Genomic DNA, 13,926 nt, shown 5'->3' on the forward strand with positions numbered 1-13,926 from the left:
ATTTTAAGCAAAGCAGAATGAGTGGAATGACGCAGGTCATATGAGAGATGTGTTGCTCAAGTCTCACCAGGTGTCCCAGGTTCACCAGGCAATCCCTCATCTCCCTTTTCTCCTTTCAGATCCACAGAATCTCCTCTGCTCTGTGACTCCTACACACACATTTATGCTTATTAACAACATAACTGCATGTACTGCTTGCACACATGCAGTTAATACAACAGACGTCTGAACAAATATTATTACTAACTTATTTTATTAACAAGTCACACATAAAGAACATTTTAAAAACAGTTAAAGAAATGTGAATTATTTGGATTATACCAAAAAAAAAAAAAAGTTAAAACAAAAAAAAAAACCTGTTAAATACAGGGAATGCATGCTTTGGACAGTAGCATGTAGCTGAATTACTGAGGTTAAAATACAGGGATTAAGCTTTAAGCAGGAATATATTTTATTCAAAATAGATCCAGGTAAAAAGAAAAGAATAAAAAAAAGGAGAACAAAACCTGCTTTTCTTTCCCTTTTACAATAATCTTATCTGAATATCCTGAACAGAACAGCCTTTACCATTTTAAATGTACAAAAAAAAAAAAAAAGTCTAAATCCATTAAATGAAATGACACTATGAGCCATTACTTCAAATGACAAGAGGTCCTGGATCCCTTCCCAGGGGTCTTTACTACTTTATTGGACATTACAGAACTTATCAAGCCCACTGTCGTTTGAGACAAACCTGTTAATGTGAAGATGAACAATAAAAAAGAACCAGTACAACCAGCACCATGAGGGAAAAGACAATGGATAAATCCCTCTTGTCTAAACTTTAGCATTTTGAATTTGTGTTTGGACAGTAATGTTACCTCTTTAACACTACCTATGGTATAAAAGCTTGATTAGTGACCTGAACAATAGGGAATAACTTGTAAGCGTTGTGTGTTTGTGGAATGCGCGACATTGTTAAAGCACAGCACCCTGCATATTAATACTACTATGTATAATACAACACCAACTGGTATTATTAAAGAGGAAAATTAATAAACCAAACACACAACTTTTTTTTTTAAAACAAAACAGACATTACAGGTGGAGGATATTGTTTTTTCCTTGTTAATAAAAATGAGCAGAGAATTGATTTTATATAGTTTATGTTTTCTACTTAATGATTCAATAAAAGAGTCACTTTGAACCAGTTCTGATCTACATCCCAGTCATCTTCCTCTACCATCTTCCTCTACCATCTTCCTCTACCATGAGCTAATGAGGAGGAAAGAGCAGACGAGAAAGCAGGATTCGGACTCGGACCTCCTTGAACACCAAGCATTAGCATTTGTCCTGAGAAGTTGTGGAATAAGTTTGACTACATGAATAAAAGTTTATGACACAAATCAATCTGTAGAAAGATTTCTATTTGAACTCTTTTTTAAAATTTTTTTTGTTTTAGCAAGATCAATGACTTGTTTGTGAGACAAATGTAAAAGCCTGATGTTCAAAACCAGATCTGCATTCATGTAGACTTCCCAAACACCTTCAGGAGAGCAAGAGGAGGAAACAAAGGGAATGGGTTAAAGCAGAGAGGGGATTTGGGGTTTCCGTTTGTAGCCCAGACCAGAAAACTCTCATGCTGTAAAACCCACACACCACCAGAACCACCTGATGGTCTCATTTCCAACTGAAACGGACCAATCAGATGGTCCGACTCAGACTTACTCGTCCCTTTTTGCAGTGCGGTCTGGGGCGCACCGGGAACACTGTCTTTAAGATTCAAAGAAGAGCAGTGTGATCAGAGTAGTGCTTCCGGTCACTCGAACAGAGTCATGGTCAAAAACATGAAACGAGCATTACTGAATGGTTTATTTTAGTGACATTTCTCAGCGCTGTAAGCAGAGCTCACCAAGCAGAGCTGTAGGCTACTTCTACATAAAAGAAGGGTCTAAATACTTTAAGATATGGGATACTCCATTTTTTCTTTTTTTTTGATAAACTTGCAGCCTGCTTTGTTACTAGAATTCTGCAAAGACTGCAAAATTAAAATTATTAGAGATGACATGATGTGGGCGTGTTCTTTCTGTTCATTCTAAATTTTGCAGAAAAAGTAAAGAAATTTGTGTTTGGTTGATTATTTCTTTGTTGCAACAGTTCTTTAATGTAATAAATCTATCAGGTTGTTTGTTGTCCCTTTAAATGCTGCCATTTTTGTAAGGAACGTGCATTTGTTGGCATTTCTACCAATGCCAAACAACTAATCGCTCATTTTGATCATTGCAACAAAGAAATATATGACCAAAACACTAATTTTCTTACTTTTTAAATTAAATTTATGATTTCAATTTATAAAACCAACACAAAATACCCTTAACTTTACACCTAGAAAAGCCTGCTGTAGTGGTCTTTCAGTGTAATAAAAAACAAATCCTGTAGCAGAATCTGTCAACAAACACAAGTTTGCTGTTGTATTGGGGTTTAAAAAAAGCATGAGGTACTTTTTGCCTATAAATGACAATTTGTTATCTAAAATTGTATCAATTCAGAAAATAAGCATCCGATAAGCATCTGAATAAGTGATATGAACCTATGACTTAATACAAGTTGTAAGTGTCCTTTCTGTGCTCTCTCATCACTGCTTGGCTCTCTGTCAGATACTGCAAATGGAGTCAAAGGTCAACAATAGAACAAGTTACAGATTTTTCCTCAAATTCTGTTATAAGACAATGATGAATTCAATATTTGTGATATTTTGTGCATCATACTTACTCCATTTAGTCCAGTAATTCTCCCTGGAGGACCTGGTGGACCAGGAGGACCCGGAGGTCCCTGACAGAGAGAGAAAGAGGGAGAAGAAATATTCAGCATTCATATCAACAATATCAGAAAGCATTTCTTGTACTGATTTGTTATATTTATCTGGTAAACATGTTAGGTTTTCAGCTGACATATTGCACTTACTGACCAATACAGGTATTCATTTTATTTTGTTTTGTTCAGCTAATAAGTATCTGTCCTTTTTTCCTTTCATGGTTTCTTTTTATGAAGGTCTGAAACAACACGTTTTGTTTTAGGAAAGACATTCTTGCTTAGATTTAGGATTAAGGAACTGTGTCTGAGACTAATGCAAGCTTTAAAGCTGTCTGTGTCACCATCTTTAAATTTTTATTATTATTTTTGACATCTCTCTCTGTAGGTAGTGTGTGTGTGAGCCTTTTTGAAGCAGGAAAGTATCATGTTAACATCTGTAAGTTAGGATCAAATGAGAATTTAACAGAACGTAGGGTTCACCTCTCCACAACAGCAGGTGCAAACCAGTTTGTGGTTCCAGATCCTGTCATAGATCTGAGGTGAAGCCCTGTTTGGGACTTTCGTTTGGTGAGAATAAAGAGAAAAAACTTGTTTGTTATTGATTGTGACTGATTCCAAAAGCGCTTAAAGAATATTTCTGATCACTTGAGCTGTTAACTTAACTTGTTTGTTGTAAAGTCATTATAACAAACTGCAACTGCACGTTAAAGGTGGAGTACGTAAGATTTTCAATATTTTCAAAATAAATGAACTAATAAAATAACAACAATCATAATTAGATAGTTTTTTGAACATGTAGGTTCCAGTCTGTCCATATTTGATGCGTTTTTAAATTACAAGTTTAATTAATGACAAATGACAGATTTTACTGGTAGGCAAACATTTAAGAAGGGTCTTTGTCATTACTTAAACTTGTAATTTAATAACATATGAAATATGGACAGACTGGAACCTACATGTTTAAAAAAAAAAACTATTTAATTATGATTGTAGTTATTTTTTTAGTTAATTTATTTTGAAAATATTTAAAATCTTACATACTCCACCTTTCAAATCTCAGTGATTACTGCAGTAAAAAAAACAAAAAAAAACCCCAAACATCTTTGTCTGACTATGAAATAATTTACAATAGGTTATTCAGCCCTGATATAATGGACTACTAAACACTGACAAGTGCTTTAAGTGCAAACATTGCTCCTTTTATTGTTCCTTGTCTCTCCTCTTACCGGCAAGCCAACAGAATCTCCTTTGTCACCTTTCCTTCCCGGTGAACCAGATCGCCCCTACAGAAAGAGCCAGACACATCCTTATGCCTTTCATTCTAAAAACATCTATAAGTTGCTTGGAATACAAGTTTACACAGTGCCAAATTACTTTTAAATGAACAAATTAATTCCTGAGAAAAAAAAGCACCAAAAACATGACGTTTCTATTGCAATTTACATCAGATCAGATTACCTGACATCTGCAGTAGATCAAATACAAGTACTCACTGGGCGCCCAGGGAAACCATATTCTCCTTTTTCCCCACGAGGTCCTATTGGCCCCTAAAATGATGAAAAACAAACAAGCAAACAACAACAAAATGAACACATTTTATTTCCGTACTGATGATATGAATGACGATTTGTTTTTAATATGATGACTCACCACAGGTCCAGCAGGTCCCTGGGAGCCGCGGTCACCCTGCAAAAATAAACAACAGAGTCATGAAGATGAAGCAAAATATACATATTTTCTGGCAATAACTACAGATCATTTAGTCAAAGTCTTCTCTCTGGTGCTGATTTAAGTTTTGTGAAGCTTTTATCTTGGTCAGATTTAAGATATTTAGGCAACTTTTGGAACCCATGGAGACTTTTCAGATAATTTTAAGCCTTTTTTTTTTTTTCAAGTTATTGAACATTATATTTGAACTTTTGTCTCTTTTCTTATCATATTGCAAAAACTCTTTACTTTCTGACTTTTGTCTTTCTACGCTAGAGGTTGAAGTCTAATTGTCCATATTTCAGTTAATTGGGGGAATTATAACAGCCCCATAGCTGTGTAACTTTACACAAAAGCATCTTCCTCAAGACACTTCACGATGCAAAACAACCTAATTCTATACACTGGTAAGATCATGAGCATCAGTGGGGACATTTTTCCAGTTGACTTCATGATACGGTGCGGTTTAAAGCAGTGCCAGTCCTTCAGACAAGACTTCCCAACTTCCCTGTATGCATTTATCACATTATATTAATTTAGCAGATGTTTTTATCCAGAACAACTTCTAAGCTAGCAGGAAGACATTATTATTATTGCCCTCAGGACATGCAGCAAGCTTTAAGTTAAATGAACATTAAGATCTTTTTAGGTGATCGTAACGACTGAGTGCTGCAGACATTAACTCAGGTCAGGTGAGGAAAAAAGAAAAAAAAAATGAAGGTAAACTCATACTTGAGGTAAAAAAAAAGATATGCTGAAGCATTAGAATATGTTTGCTTGATGCTGAATATTGTGAGCTGGGCTTCAAACAACCTAATGAAATAAGGAATAATCTGGAATGGTAAGGTGAAAGCAATGTGAAGGTAAGTTTTCTTGTACTTTTGAGCCTCTGGGGCCTTGAGGGCCTCTTGGTGCAGAGAGAATCGATCCATCAGCAGCAATGGTCACCCCTGGTTCTCCTTTTTGTCCCTATTGGAGCAAATAAATTAGTATGACAGAGCAACTCAAACATCTCTTCCTAAAATTAGACATTTTATTAGATATCACAGGTACATCTCAGAAAATTAGAATAATATGAAAAAGTTCAGTATTTTTTTTGTCACTCATTTCAGAATTTAAAATCCATATATTATATAGATTCATTACACATAGAGTGAAACATTTCAAACATTTATTTCTTGATATTTTTTATAAATGTGGCTTCTAGATAATAAAAAACCCAAAATGCAGTGTCTCAGAAATTAGAATATTACATAAGATCAATGAAAAAAAGGATATTTTAAACAGAAATGTCTATTTTAAAACGGAATGTTTATGTTCAGTATGATATGTTATTTTGAGAAATCAGGTTCTCACCTTGGTCCCTGCTGGCCCCTCCATACCTTGAAGGCCTTTGTCTCCCTTTGGTCCCCTGGGCCCCTGTGGAAGGATGAAACATTAATAAGAAAAAAAAACTGGGAAATGTTGGCATAGCTGGTTCATTTCTTCCTGATTTAAAACTGTACTGTGGTAACAAGCAATCAAAACCATAAGTCTGTATGATACATGGAGTTGTATGTCTCTTACCTACCCTGTTTAGCCCAAAGACAGCAATGCAAATGCAAAATTGGGAAGATAAAAATCTTGCTTTTAAATAATTGTTTTGGTGAGACATGCTCAGAAGATGGTGATGTAGCAAACAGTTCTAACTTACAGGAAATCCTGCTCTGCCAGGCAAGCCTTCAGGGCCCTGCAACACGCACACAGATAAACTCAAACAGACATGCGTGCACAGACACAAACATACATGGCAAAAGGCAAATGAACAGTCACTTGTATATCCCAACAAAGCAATACATGCATGCAGAACCAAACCTAACTCCTAACAGGACTCCTAACAGGTGATGTGAGAGCCTCAGAGAAAGATTTATATAGTGGACATTAGCCAACCCACGTACGCACCACAGGCCCTGGAGATCCTCTGATCTCTGTAAAGTTGAAGATGCCCTCTGTTGCATTCAGGAGCAGCTGCAAATAAAACAGAGAAATCATTTTGTGTGATACACAAAATTCAGTACTACAAGTCCACCAGCTCAGTCATTTCCAATAAATTAGGTCTGTTTTGATCAGGTATCGACAAGATAATAATACACAAACTGATGGCACGGTGCTATTTAGCATTGCTGGAAAAAACTGTTTGGAACTCCTTAAAGGATCTGATGGTTTTATAACTGTTTTTTTTTTCTTAAATTTTCTGCAAAAACTTTAATTTCATGTGTGCACTTGTGTGCACGCTTACATCGTGCAAACTAGTAACAAGTCCAGGAGGTCCAGGTGGTCCTGGTATGCTGAGTCCATCAGCGCCTTGATCACCCTGCAGTAAACATAATATAATGAAGAAAATCTAAACTTTGTACTTGGATGAAGAAGCAAGTCATGGCAAAAATGAGCCTTTGTCATATGAGACAACCAAAAATTCAAGTTGGAACGGGGTAAGGATGATGGAAATTTTGTTTAATATGCTTAAACAATGATTTAATAACCCTACCTTGGGTCCTGGACTGCCTTTCTCTCCTTTGGACCCCTGTTTGAAGGGAAATATTACACAAATTAAAGTATTCACTCAGCGTGGAACAGAAACATTTCTCTCAAACAATAATCCAGGTTGGTGGATGTAGCAAGAAATAAAAAGCAGCATTTTTTAAATCTTAATATGTCTGTCAGGAGAGCTTGACAACTACCAAAAACCTATTACCAGAAAAATAACTAGTTAGTAGTGTGTGATGAGCTCTCTACCACAGAACTGGCATTGCTTCAAAGTAAAGTGGTCCGACATTGTTTTTATCCAATTTTCAAAGCCAGACGTGACTGAATTGTTGTGGATTTCTCTTTTCTATGGTTTTTGCTGCTTCTTTTGAAGCGATAAAGTCATTATAGTGGTTTGTCTTTTGCAGTAGCCTCCTGTTACTTTGCTCTGAGTTTGAGTCCCCCACTCTCTACCTTGAGCTCTTTTCGGTCATAGACTGTGAAGAAACTCTGGTTTTATCCATTAATGAAGTAATCTGTGAAATTTTCACACCTGTCCATAACAGCATTTAGCAGCATTAGCTGCTACTTACCCTTGTACCTGGTAGTCCAGCAGGCCCGAGAAGCCCCTCTGGTCCTGGGTCCCCTGGTTCGCCCTTTGATGAAACACAGCCCATTTAAAGGAAAGTTAAGGTGGTTTCTTTGTAAGAAGTTTGTCTAAGGCAACAGCGATTTGCTTTATTCAAACAGATTTTTCATGAATATTTTTCTTTATTATTAGTTTATTCATTTTGTTTTTTTGTTTTTTTTTGGAATTGCACAATCAGACAATATAAAAACCATTTACTGTCCATAGTTTCCACAATAAATGAGAAATGGGGTAAAAATGAAATAAAATCTTGCTGTTGACAAAAAAAAATGAGATGTACCATTTGAAATTAAGATTACCTTAACAGAGAGTCCTGGAGGTCCTGGGGGTCCGTCTTTACCCTGCCGTTAAACAAAAAAAGAAAACGAAAAAGAAAGAAACTCCATCAAGTCATCACGGCCAGGCAGCAGAAAGTTAATAATGCGATTCCTTTCTCACGTGATCCACACATCAAGTAATATGAGCTGTTAAAGACGCGACACAAAAATCTTTTGTAATTTCATGTGCACATAAATAAATATTCACAAACAGATTACCGGTGGTCCCTGTGGCCCAGGAAGGCCTGGTGGTCCCTGGAGAAAGAGCAGTGGAAAACATTTAATGTACAAAACAGTGTATGATGTACAGAAACTCTAAGAATACTCTGTTGCACTGACCTGCGGGCCTTTGACTCCACTTCCAATAAGCATGTCATTTTTACCAGATCCTTCCATATCCTGGGAAGAAAGAAAGAAAGAAAGAAAGAAAGAAAGAAAGAAAGAAAGAAAGAAAGAAAGAAATATAACATATTGAACTGGAATACTAACTTGAAGTAAAGAAGATTTTATGCTTCGCTGTTTTCCAGCTGAATTCTGACTTTGACTCGTTCTCAGTTTATTGATGCGTTAACGCTGATGTGTGTGCAAAGAGTTAAAAAGAAACAGAGGTCACCTCGATAAAAAATTTGGTTCCTGGAGGTCCTGATGGACCAGGGGGTCCTGGTGGACCTGCTGGACCTCTCCTTCCTTGTGGGCCCTTGGGCCCCTGGGGCCCAGGAGGTCCTGTTGTACCCATAGACCCACATTCACCCTGCAGGCACAAACACATTAAGCATAAACTACCAAATTACAGCCCGTTGACACTTTCTCAGAACAGAACAAGGATTGTGTTCACATTATGGAAAAATGTGTTGATTATGTTTACGGTATTTTATTTCTGCCTTCTGTTCTGTAAATTACCTTTGGTCCAGGTGGCCCAGGCATCCCTTGGTCACCCTATAGAGGAACAGAAAGAATGAAAGAAGTATTAGTTTTTGAAGGCGCATCTTAACGTGTAATGTGTTGGTGGAAATAATGGTCAAATGTGCAGAGCAGGGGGTCCACAGTTTGGTGACTTAGTGTCTCATTCTTGCCCATCTCTGGCTTTTGACGCGCGGAACGGCGACGCTCAAAACGCGATGCGAGAAAGCTTGACGTCCACTTGCCGCACCTCCACAGAGACTTTACATGGAAACTTGCCGCTCTTGATGCTCAAAATGCGTTCAGTCTGAACACACCGTAAGAAATTAAGTATTTGGAGTCTTGTGTAGATGTGAGGGTGAAATGGAACTGGAAATGATAACAATCGGCTTGATAGACGCCGTGAAGAGGGTGATCACCAGTCCCAGAAAAAGTATATAACAGGAGGATCGATCAATATCCCAAAATAAAATAAAATAAAATAAAATAAAATAAAATAAAATAAAATAAAATAAAATAAAATAAAATAAAATAAAATAAAATAAAATAAAATTTCTCCACCAGGTTGGATGTACTATCTCAAAAGCTATTAAAAAAAACAAACAAACCAAAAAAAAAAACTTTCTTCTTTGTCATCTGGATTCAGTAAAGATTCCTGAGAAAAATCTCATGAAGCAAAAAGACATGAGATGTTGTATGAGACTTTGATCCAGCCGTCCTAACTAGAGGCCCAAATCAATCCTCTTTAATGACTGTACCTTCTCCCCCACAGGTCCAGGTTGGCCTGGAGCTCCATCTTTTCCTGCTGGACCCTGGCAGACAAATTCAAACAGACACAATCAGTGTAAAAAGAAGCCCAGCAAAAACAAAAATGTATGCCAAAGAGGAAACGTAGCTTCCTGTTGATCCCTCAGCCATTCCAAGAGAAACCAACACAACATTCAGGAAAATTAAGGAATAATCAAACTTACAGAAAACTGACTTGTTATTCAGTTTCCTTAAGTTTTAACATCATCCATGCCAACTTTATGTGCAACGATAACATCAGGACAGCTTATTGTTCAGCTGGTAAGTGTGGCAGAAAGCAGCAGTGTTGGCAGCCATTGTGGCAAGGATGAGTTTATTACACTTTCACTGTTTTCTCATCAAAAAAAGAAAAACTGAATGCATTCCTTCAAACAAGGTAATGCAACTTTTCTTTTCTATTTCAGTTGCATAAACTGAAAGCATACAATCATGCAGACCTCAGACTTTCAGGAACCAACTCAATTCAAGACACACTGATGATGCAACTCTGCAAATTCATGACATACTGCTTGATTGGGACGTCTGGCTAACTATAGGGAATTCTGGTGCAAACTTAAAATATTTATTTCTGGCTGTTTAATTAACACCTGCACAGGTTCAAAGTGTTTAAATCCATTGGGAGTTCTGGATGAAGATAAGCTTGTTAAATCATCAAACCATACAAACCATACAATTTCCACACATAATTCAAATATTTTACACAACATAAATGACACCAATAGACCAAGATGTACACATCTCCAAATGACTGGTCCATGTGGAAGAAAAAAACATATAACTAGCTTAAAATGGGCTAGTCTGGCTTTTTAAAATGTAAAATTATTTCAGGAATTTTTTTATGTCGCATTGTTAAAGCAAAAAGAGAGACTATGTATCTCATTAGCTCAAGCTGAAATTCAGATGTTACATTAAAGCCATTGTGGCATTAGGAACTTGCACGTCTGTGTAAGTATCAGTAATGCTGAGTAATATTTGGCACGAGGCAGCATACGCTGCGAACCAGATAAGATCCTTTTCAGGGAAGACACATTCACAGTGGTATTGCATCCCAACCTGCTTTATCATGGCCTTTCTGCATTGATAGTATCACTACATTTGTTGTATTTAGAGAAACAATTATATCTGTTGTTATTCTATTTGCAACTTTCGGGATTTGTTTAACATCAGACTAAATCGTATGTCTCGCTACCTTGTCAGAGAGCAACCCATAAACAGAAAACACAAACAAACAACAGCTAACCAGTGGAAAAGCGAGAGTTGTTCCTTTATCTTGTTTGATAGCAAAAGCTTGATGTTTTATGCTATTCAGTGAGTCTGTGGTGAAGTCTTTTCAGTTCAGTCACTTGTCATCGTTTAAAATGAAGCTTCATGCTGAAATGTTTCATTTCATGATGACAGTGTTTAAACTGAAAGTAAATGAGCCAAAAAGAGTAAGAATGTATGTTTCCATACAGTAAATGCAACATAAATGATTAAAAGGCAAAAAAAAAAAAAAAAAAAAAAAGACAAGAAGAGGCATTGAAGCCAATAGTAGGAGATATATTTACAGTCGTTTCAGCCTGAGCATTGGGGCAGTAAACAACGGCTGCATTCTATGACTGATGTTGCTCTTAATAAGAAGAACAAGTAGAGCTGATCCACTGCGGTGAGTTAACATTGTCCTCATACAAAACCTTTTACAGCCTCAATACTCCAGCTTATGACTGTAGTTCTAGCACGTTGTTTCCTGTTTTAACGCAGCAAACCCGAACCCTGTACCTCGCCTGGAACCTGAGCAGACTCAAGCCCAGAACCAGAACTCATACTGGAGTCAGAGCTGAAACCAGAGCCAAGTTGTGAGCTGAGGCCAGAGGCCAGTTCTGTGCTCAAACCAGAACCATCAGACCCAGAACCATTAAACCAATCCTCAAACATCTGGGAAAAAAAGAAGAGAGAAGGAGGACATGGGTGGGATGTAGCAGATGTGGATGAGTGGTGAGTGGAATGAAAACAGAGATGATGGTAGAAAAGAGGATGACAGTTGGAGGAGGGTCAAATAACACAAACATAAGACACATTAAAGGACTCAGATTATTGAACTACAACAGAAATACATGAACAAGTCCCAATTTTAATCAGAAATGTAAAAAAAAAAAAAGAAAAAGAAATTTAATGATAGTGAATGTGAAATTATAACAGAGAACAGCGACTGGAGAAATATGGACACATATACGACTAAACAAACAGTATGACAACAATACTGGGACAGTAACACTGAAGCAGACATTAAAATACCTGAGAGGAAAAGTAGTTTTACTGAGAGCTTCTTAGATTTGATCTAAATGCTTCATCATGATCTAAACAAGAGTCAGGTCCGCTGGTTTTCCAAGCCTCCCTGCTGCTACACACCTGATGTAAATCAGTGTGTATTTAGCAGACGTATGCAGAGCTTGTCTGAGTCGGAGTCAGGTGTGTTCCAGCAGGGACACCAGGAAAACCTGCAGGACGCTGGGACTTGAGGAACAGGATTGAGGATCCCTGATCTAAACAACTTAGAATAAAAAGGAAAGTAATTTTCCCTCAGATCTTAAAGGTAAATCTTTTTGGGGGTTAGACTGAAAGGGAACCTACCTGCACTCCATCTAGGCCAGGGAGTCCATCTCTGCCAGGTGAACCAGGTGGTCCAGCATGACCAGGAGACACTTCGGTTGAGAGGTTAAGTCCAGGGAGACCAGGAGGTCCTGGAGGTCCAGGTGGACCAGGTGGGCCCTGAAGGAAAGATCATTTTTATTTTTCCACTATGTTATTTACACTCTTGGATCACTGTGTCTGAGAATTTCATTTTACCCTGATGAGTTCTGTATCTGTATCCAGGTCCTCAAAACCAGAACCCAGAGCATCTGGTCCGTACTGAAGCACACACTGACATGTTAGTCTTTCATTCAGGTTTAACTAACATCTAAACTATATTTATTAGATGCTGTTTTATCTCTACATGCAAGATAATTTATATTATTTGTGTAAAGAAATACACAAGTTGCTTACAGGTACGCTGCGTGACCTGGGAGGTCCAGGGGGCCCTGGAATGCCAGGGGGCCCCGGGGGTCCAGGTACACCAACTCCTGGATCTCCCTATGGAGAGGGAAAGCATGTGACAGAGGAACGAATACAAAGGCTGTTCAGTTACTGTGTATTTGGTTTGGGTTGTACTATACAACTTATTCAAATGCGAGGAAACTTGTTAAAGGTTTTTGACCCAGTCAGACTTTCTAAAATCATCGTAACGAATTCTACAACATCTAAGAACATAAGCACTGTTTCATATAAAAAGCAAAACAAAGAAACAAAAATTTTATTTAACATTTACCTCCAAAACTCATCTAACCCATCTGAGAGGTTCTGCTTTAGTATATTTTACTTTATTTGTTTTGTCATTGTTAAGAAGATGCACCTGGGTTTCATCAGGCTAGACATGCAAATCTCCAGGTCTGGAAGATACACACCCAAATTTCCCAGTTTGGGATGAGTGAAATATGTATTTATCTGTCTATCTACATATGCATCTCATTCTGCTTAAGAAGAATAGTAAAACAGAAGCTTTAGGTGTACATACCTTCTCTCCTTTAGCTCCAGTTTCTCCACTTAAACCTGGAAATCCTTGAGGTCCTCTCTGACCCTGATGGAAAAGATGACAGCTGAATAACTGATTAAATTTTGGTGGTAAAATGTGGAAGCAGCAACTCCGCTTCATGCTTTTTCCATGTTAACCACGCCCACCTCAAAGATTATTTTAGAGTAAATGTCTAATGAGTGAATTTAAAGTGAGAAGTGTGATAAAAAAAAAAAAAATGCATAGAATGTAAAATCTTATGTAAATTTAAATGGTCTAATTTGCCTTCAATTTCCAATCTTTTCAAAATAATAAATTATCAAAACATTTCCAGTTACCAGTCGGACAGCACATTAATGGCACATTAGAGGTAAAAAAAAAAAAAGAAAAGGCATTTGGCACACAAACCTTTTGTCCATCTCTCCCTGGTGGTCCAGAGGGTCCAGGGGCTGCTCGTGGTCCCTGTGGCCTTAGCTTCTCATCCAGTACATATGGAGGCCCTGGGGGACCAGGTTGACCAGGTGGTCCAGGATCACCACGCTCTCCTTTTAATCCAGGCCTGACACGACCCTGGAAATTGCAATCAAGTTTTTTACTACTCGGTTTACAGACAGGTCTTATAAAACAGACTCTTCGCTGAGACACAAAAAACACAACTT

The 13,926-nt window shown here is 37.5% G+C and overlaps 1 protein-coding gene across 1 annotated transcript in view; it reads right to left on the reverse strand.

Moving 5' to 3' along the window:
* col15a1b (collagen, type XV, alpha 1b) overlaps positions 1-13,926 on the reverse strand; it is a 49,896-nt gene that overhangs the window by 6,250 nt on the left and 29,720 nt on the right. The window contains exons 10-33 of the mRNA XM_079243956.1: positions 13,676-13,837; positions 13,271-13,333; positions 12,703-12,789; positions 12,505-12,567; positions 12,289-12,426; positions 9,630-9,683; positions 8,872-8,907; positions 8,585-8,722; positions 8,311-8,370; positions 8,191-8,226; positions 7,954-7,995; positions 7,599-7,661; positions 7,028-7,063; positions 6,779-6,853; positions 6,442-6,507; positions 6,194-6,229; positions 5,857-5,919; positions 5,380-5,469; positions 4,444-4,479; positions 4,287-4,340; positions 4,020-4,076; positions 2,752-2,811; positions 1,708-1,752; positions 68-149 (exon numbers count right to left, since the gene is read on the reverse strand). Of these exons, the coding sequence (XP_079100082.1) occupies positions 68-149; positions 1,708-1,752; positions 2,752-2,811; positions 4,020-4,076; positions 4,287-4,340; positions 4,444-4,479; positions 5,380-5,469; positions 5,857-5,919; positions 6,194-6,229; positions 6,442-6,507; positions 6,779-6,853; positions 7,028-7,063; positions 7,599-7,661; positions 7,954-7,995; positions 8,191-8,226; positions 8,311-8,370; positions 8,585-8,722; positions 8,872-8,907; positions 9,630-9,683; positions 12,289-12,426; positions 12,505-12,567; positions 12,703-12,789; positions 13,271-13,333; positions 13,676-13,837 (1,642 nt within the window). The remainder of the gene's footprint in view (positions 1-67; positions 150-1,707; positions 1,753-2,751; positions 2,812-4,019; positions 4,077-4,286; positions 4,341-4,443; positions 4,480-5,379; positions 5,470-5,856; positions 5,920-6,193; positions 6,230-6,441; positions 6,508-6,778; positions 6,854-7,027; positions 7,064-7,598; positions 7,662-7,953; positions 7,996-8,190; positions 8,227-8,310; positions 8,371-8,584; positions 8,723-8,871; positions 8,908-9,629; positions 9,684-12,288; positions 12,427-12,504; positions 12,568-12,702; positions 12,790-13,270; positions 13,334-13,675; positions 13,838-13,926) is intronic.

The sequence above is a fragment of the Telmatherina bonti genome, assembly GCF_933228915.1.
Source record: "Telmatherina bonti genome assembly, chromosome: 7".
Lineage (NCBI taxonomy): Eukaryota > Metazoa > Chordata > Actinopteri > Atheriniformes > Telmatherinidae > Telmatherina > Telmatherina bonti.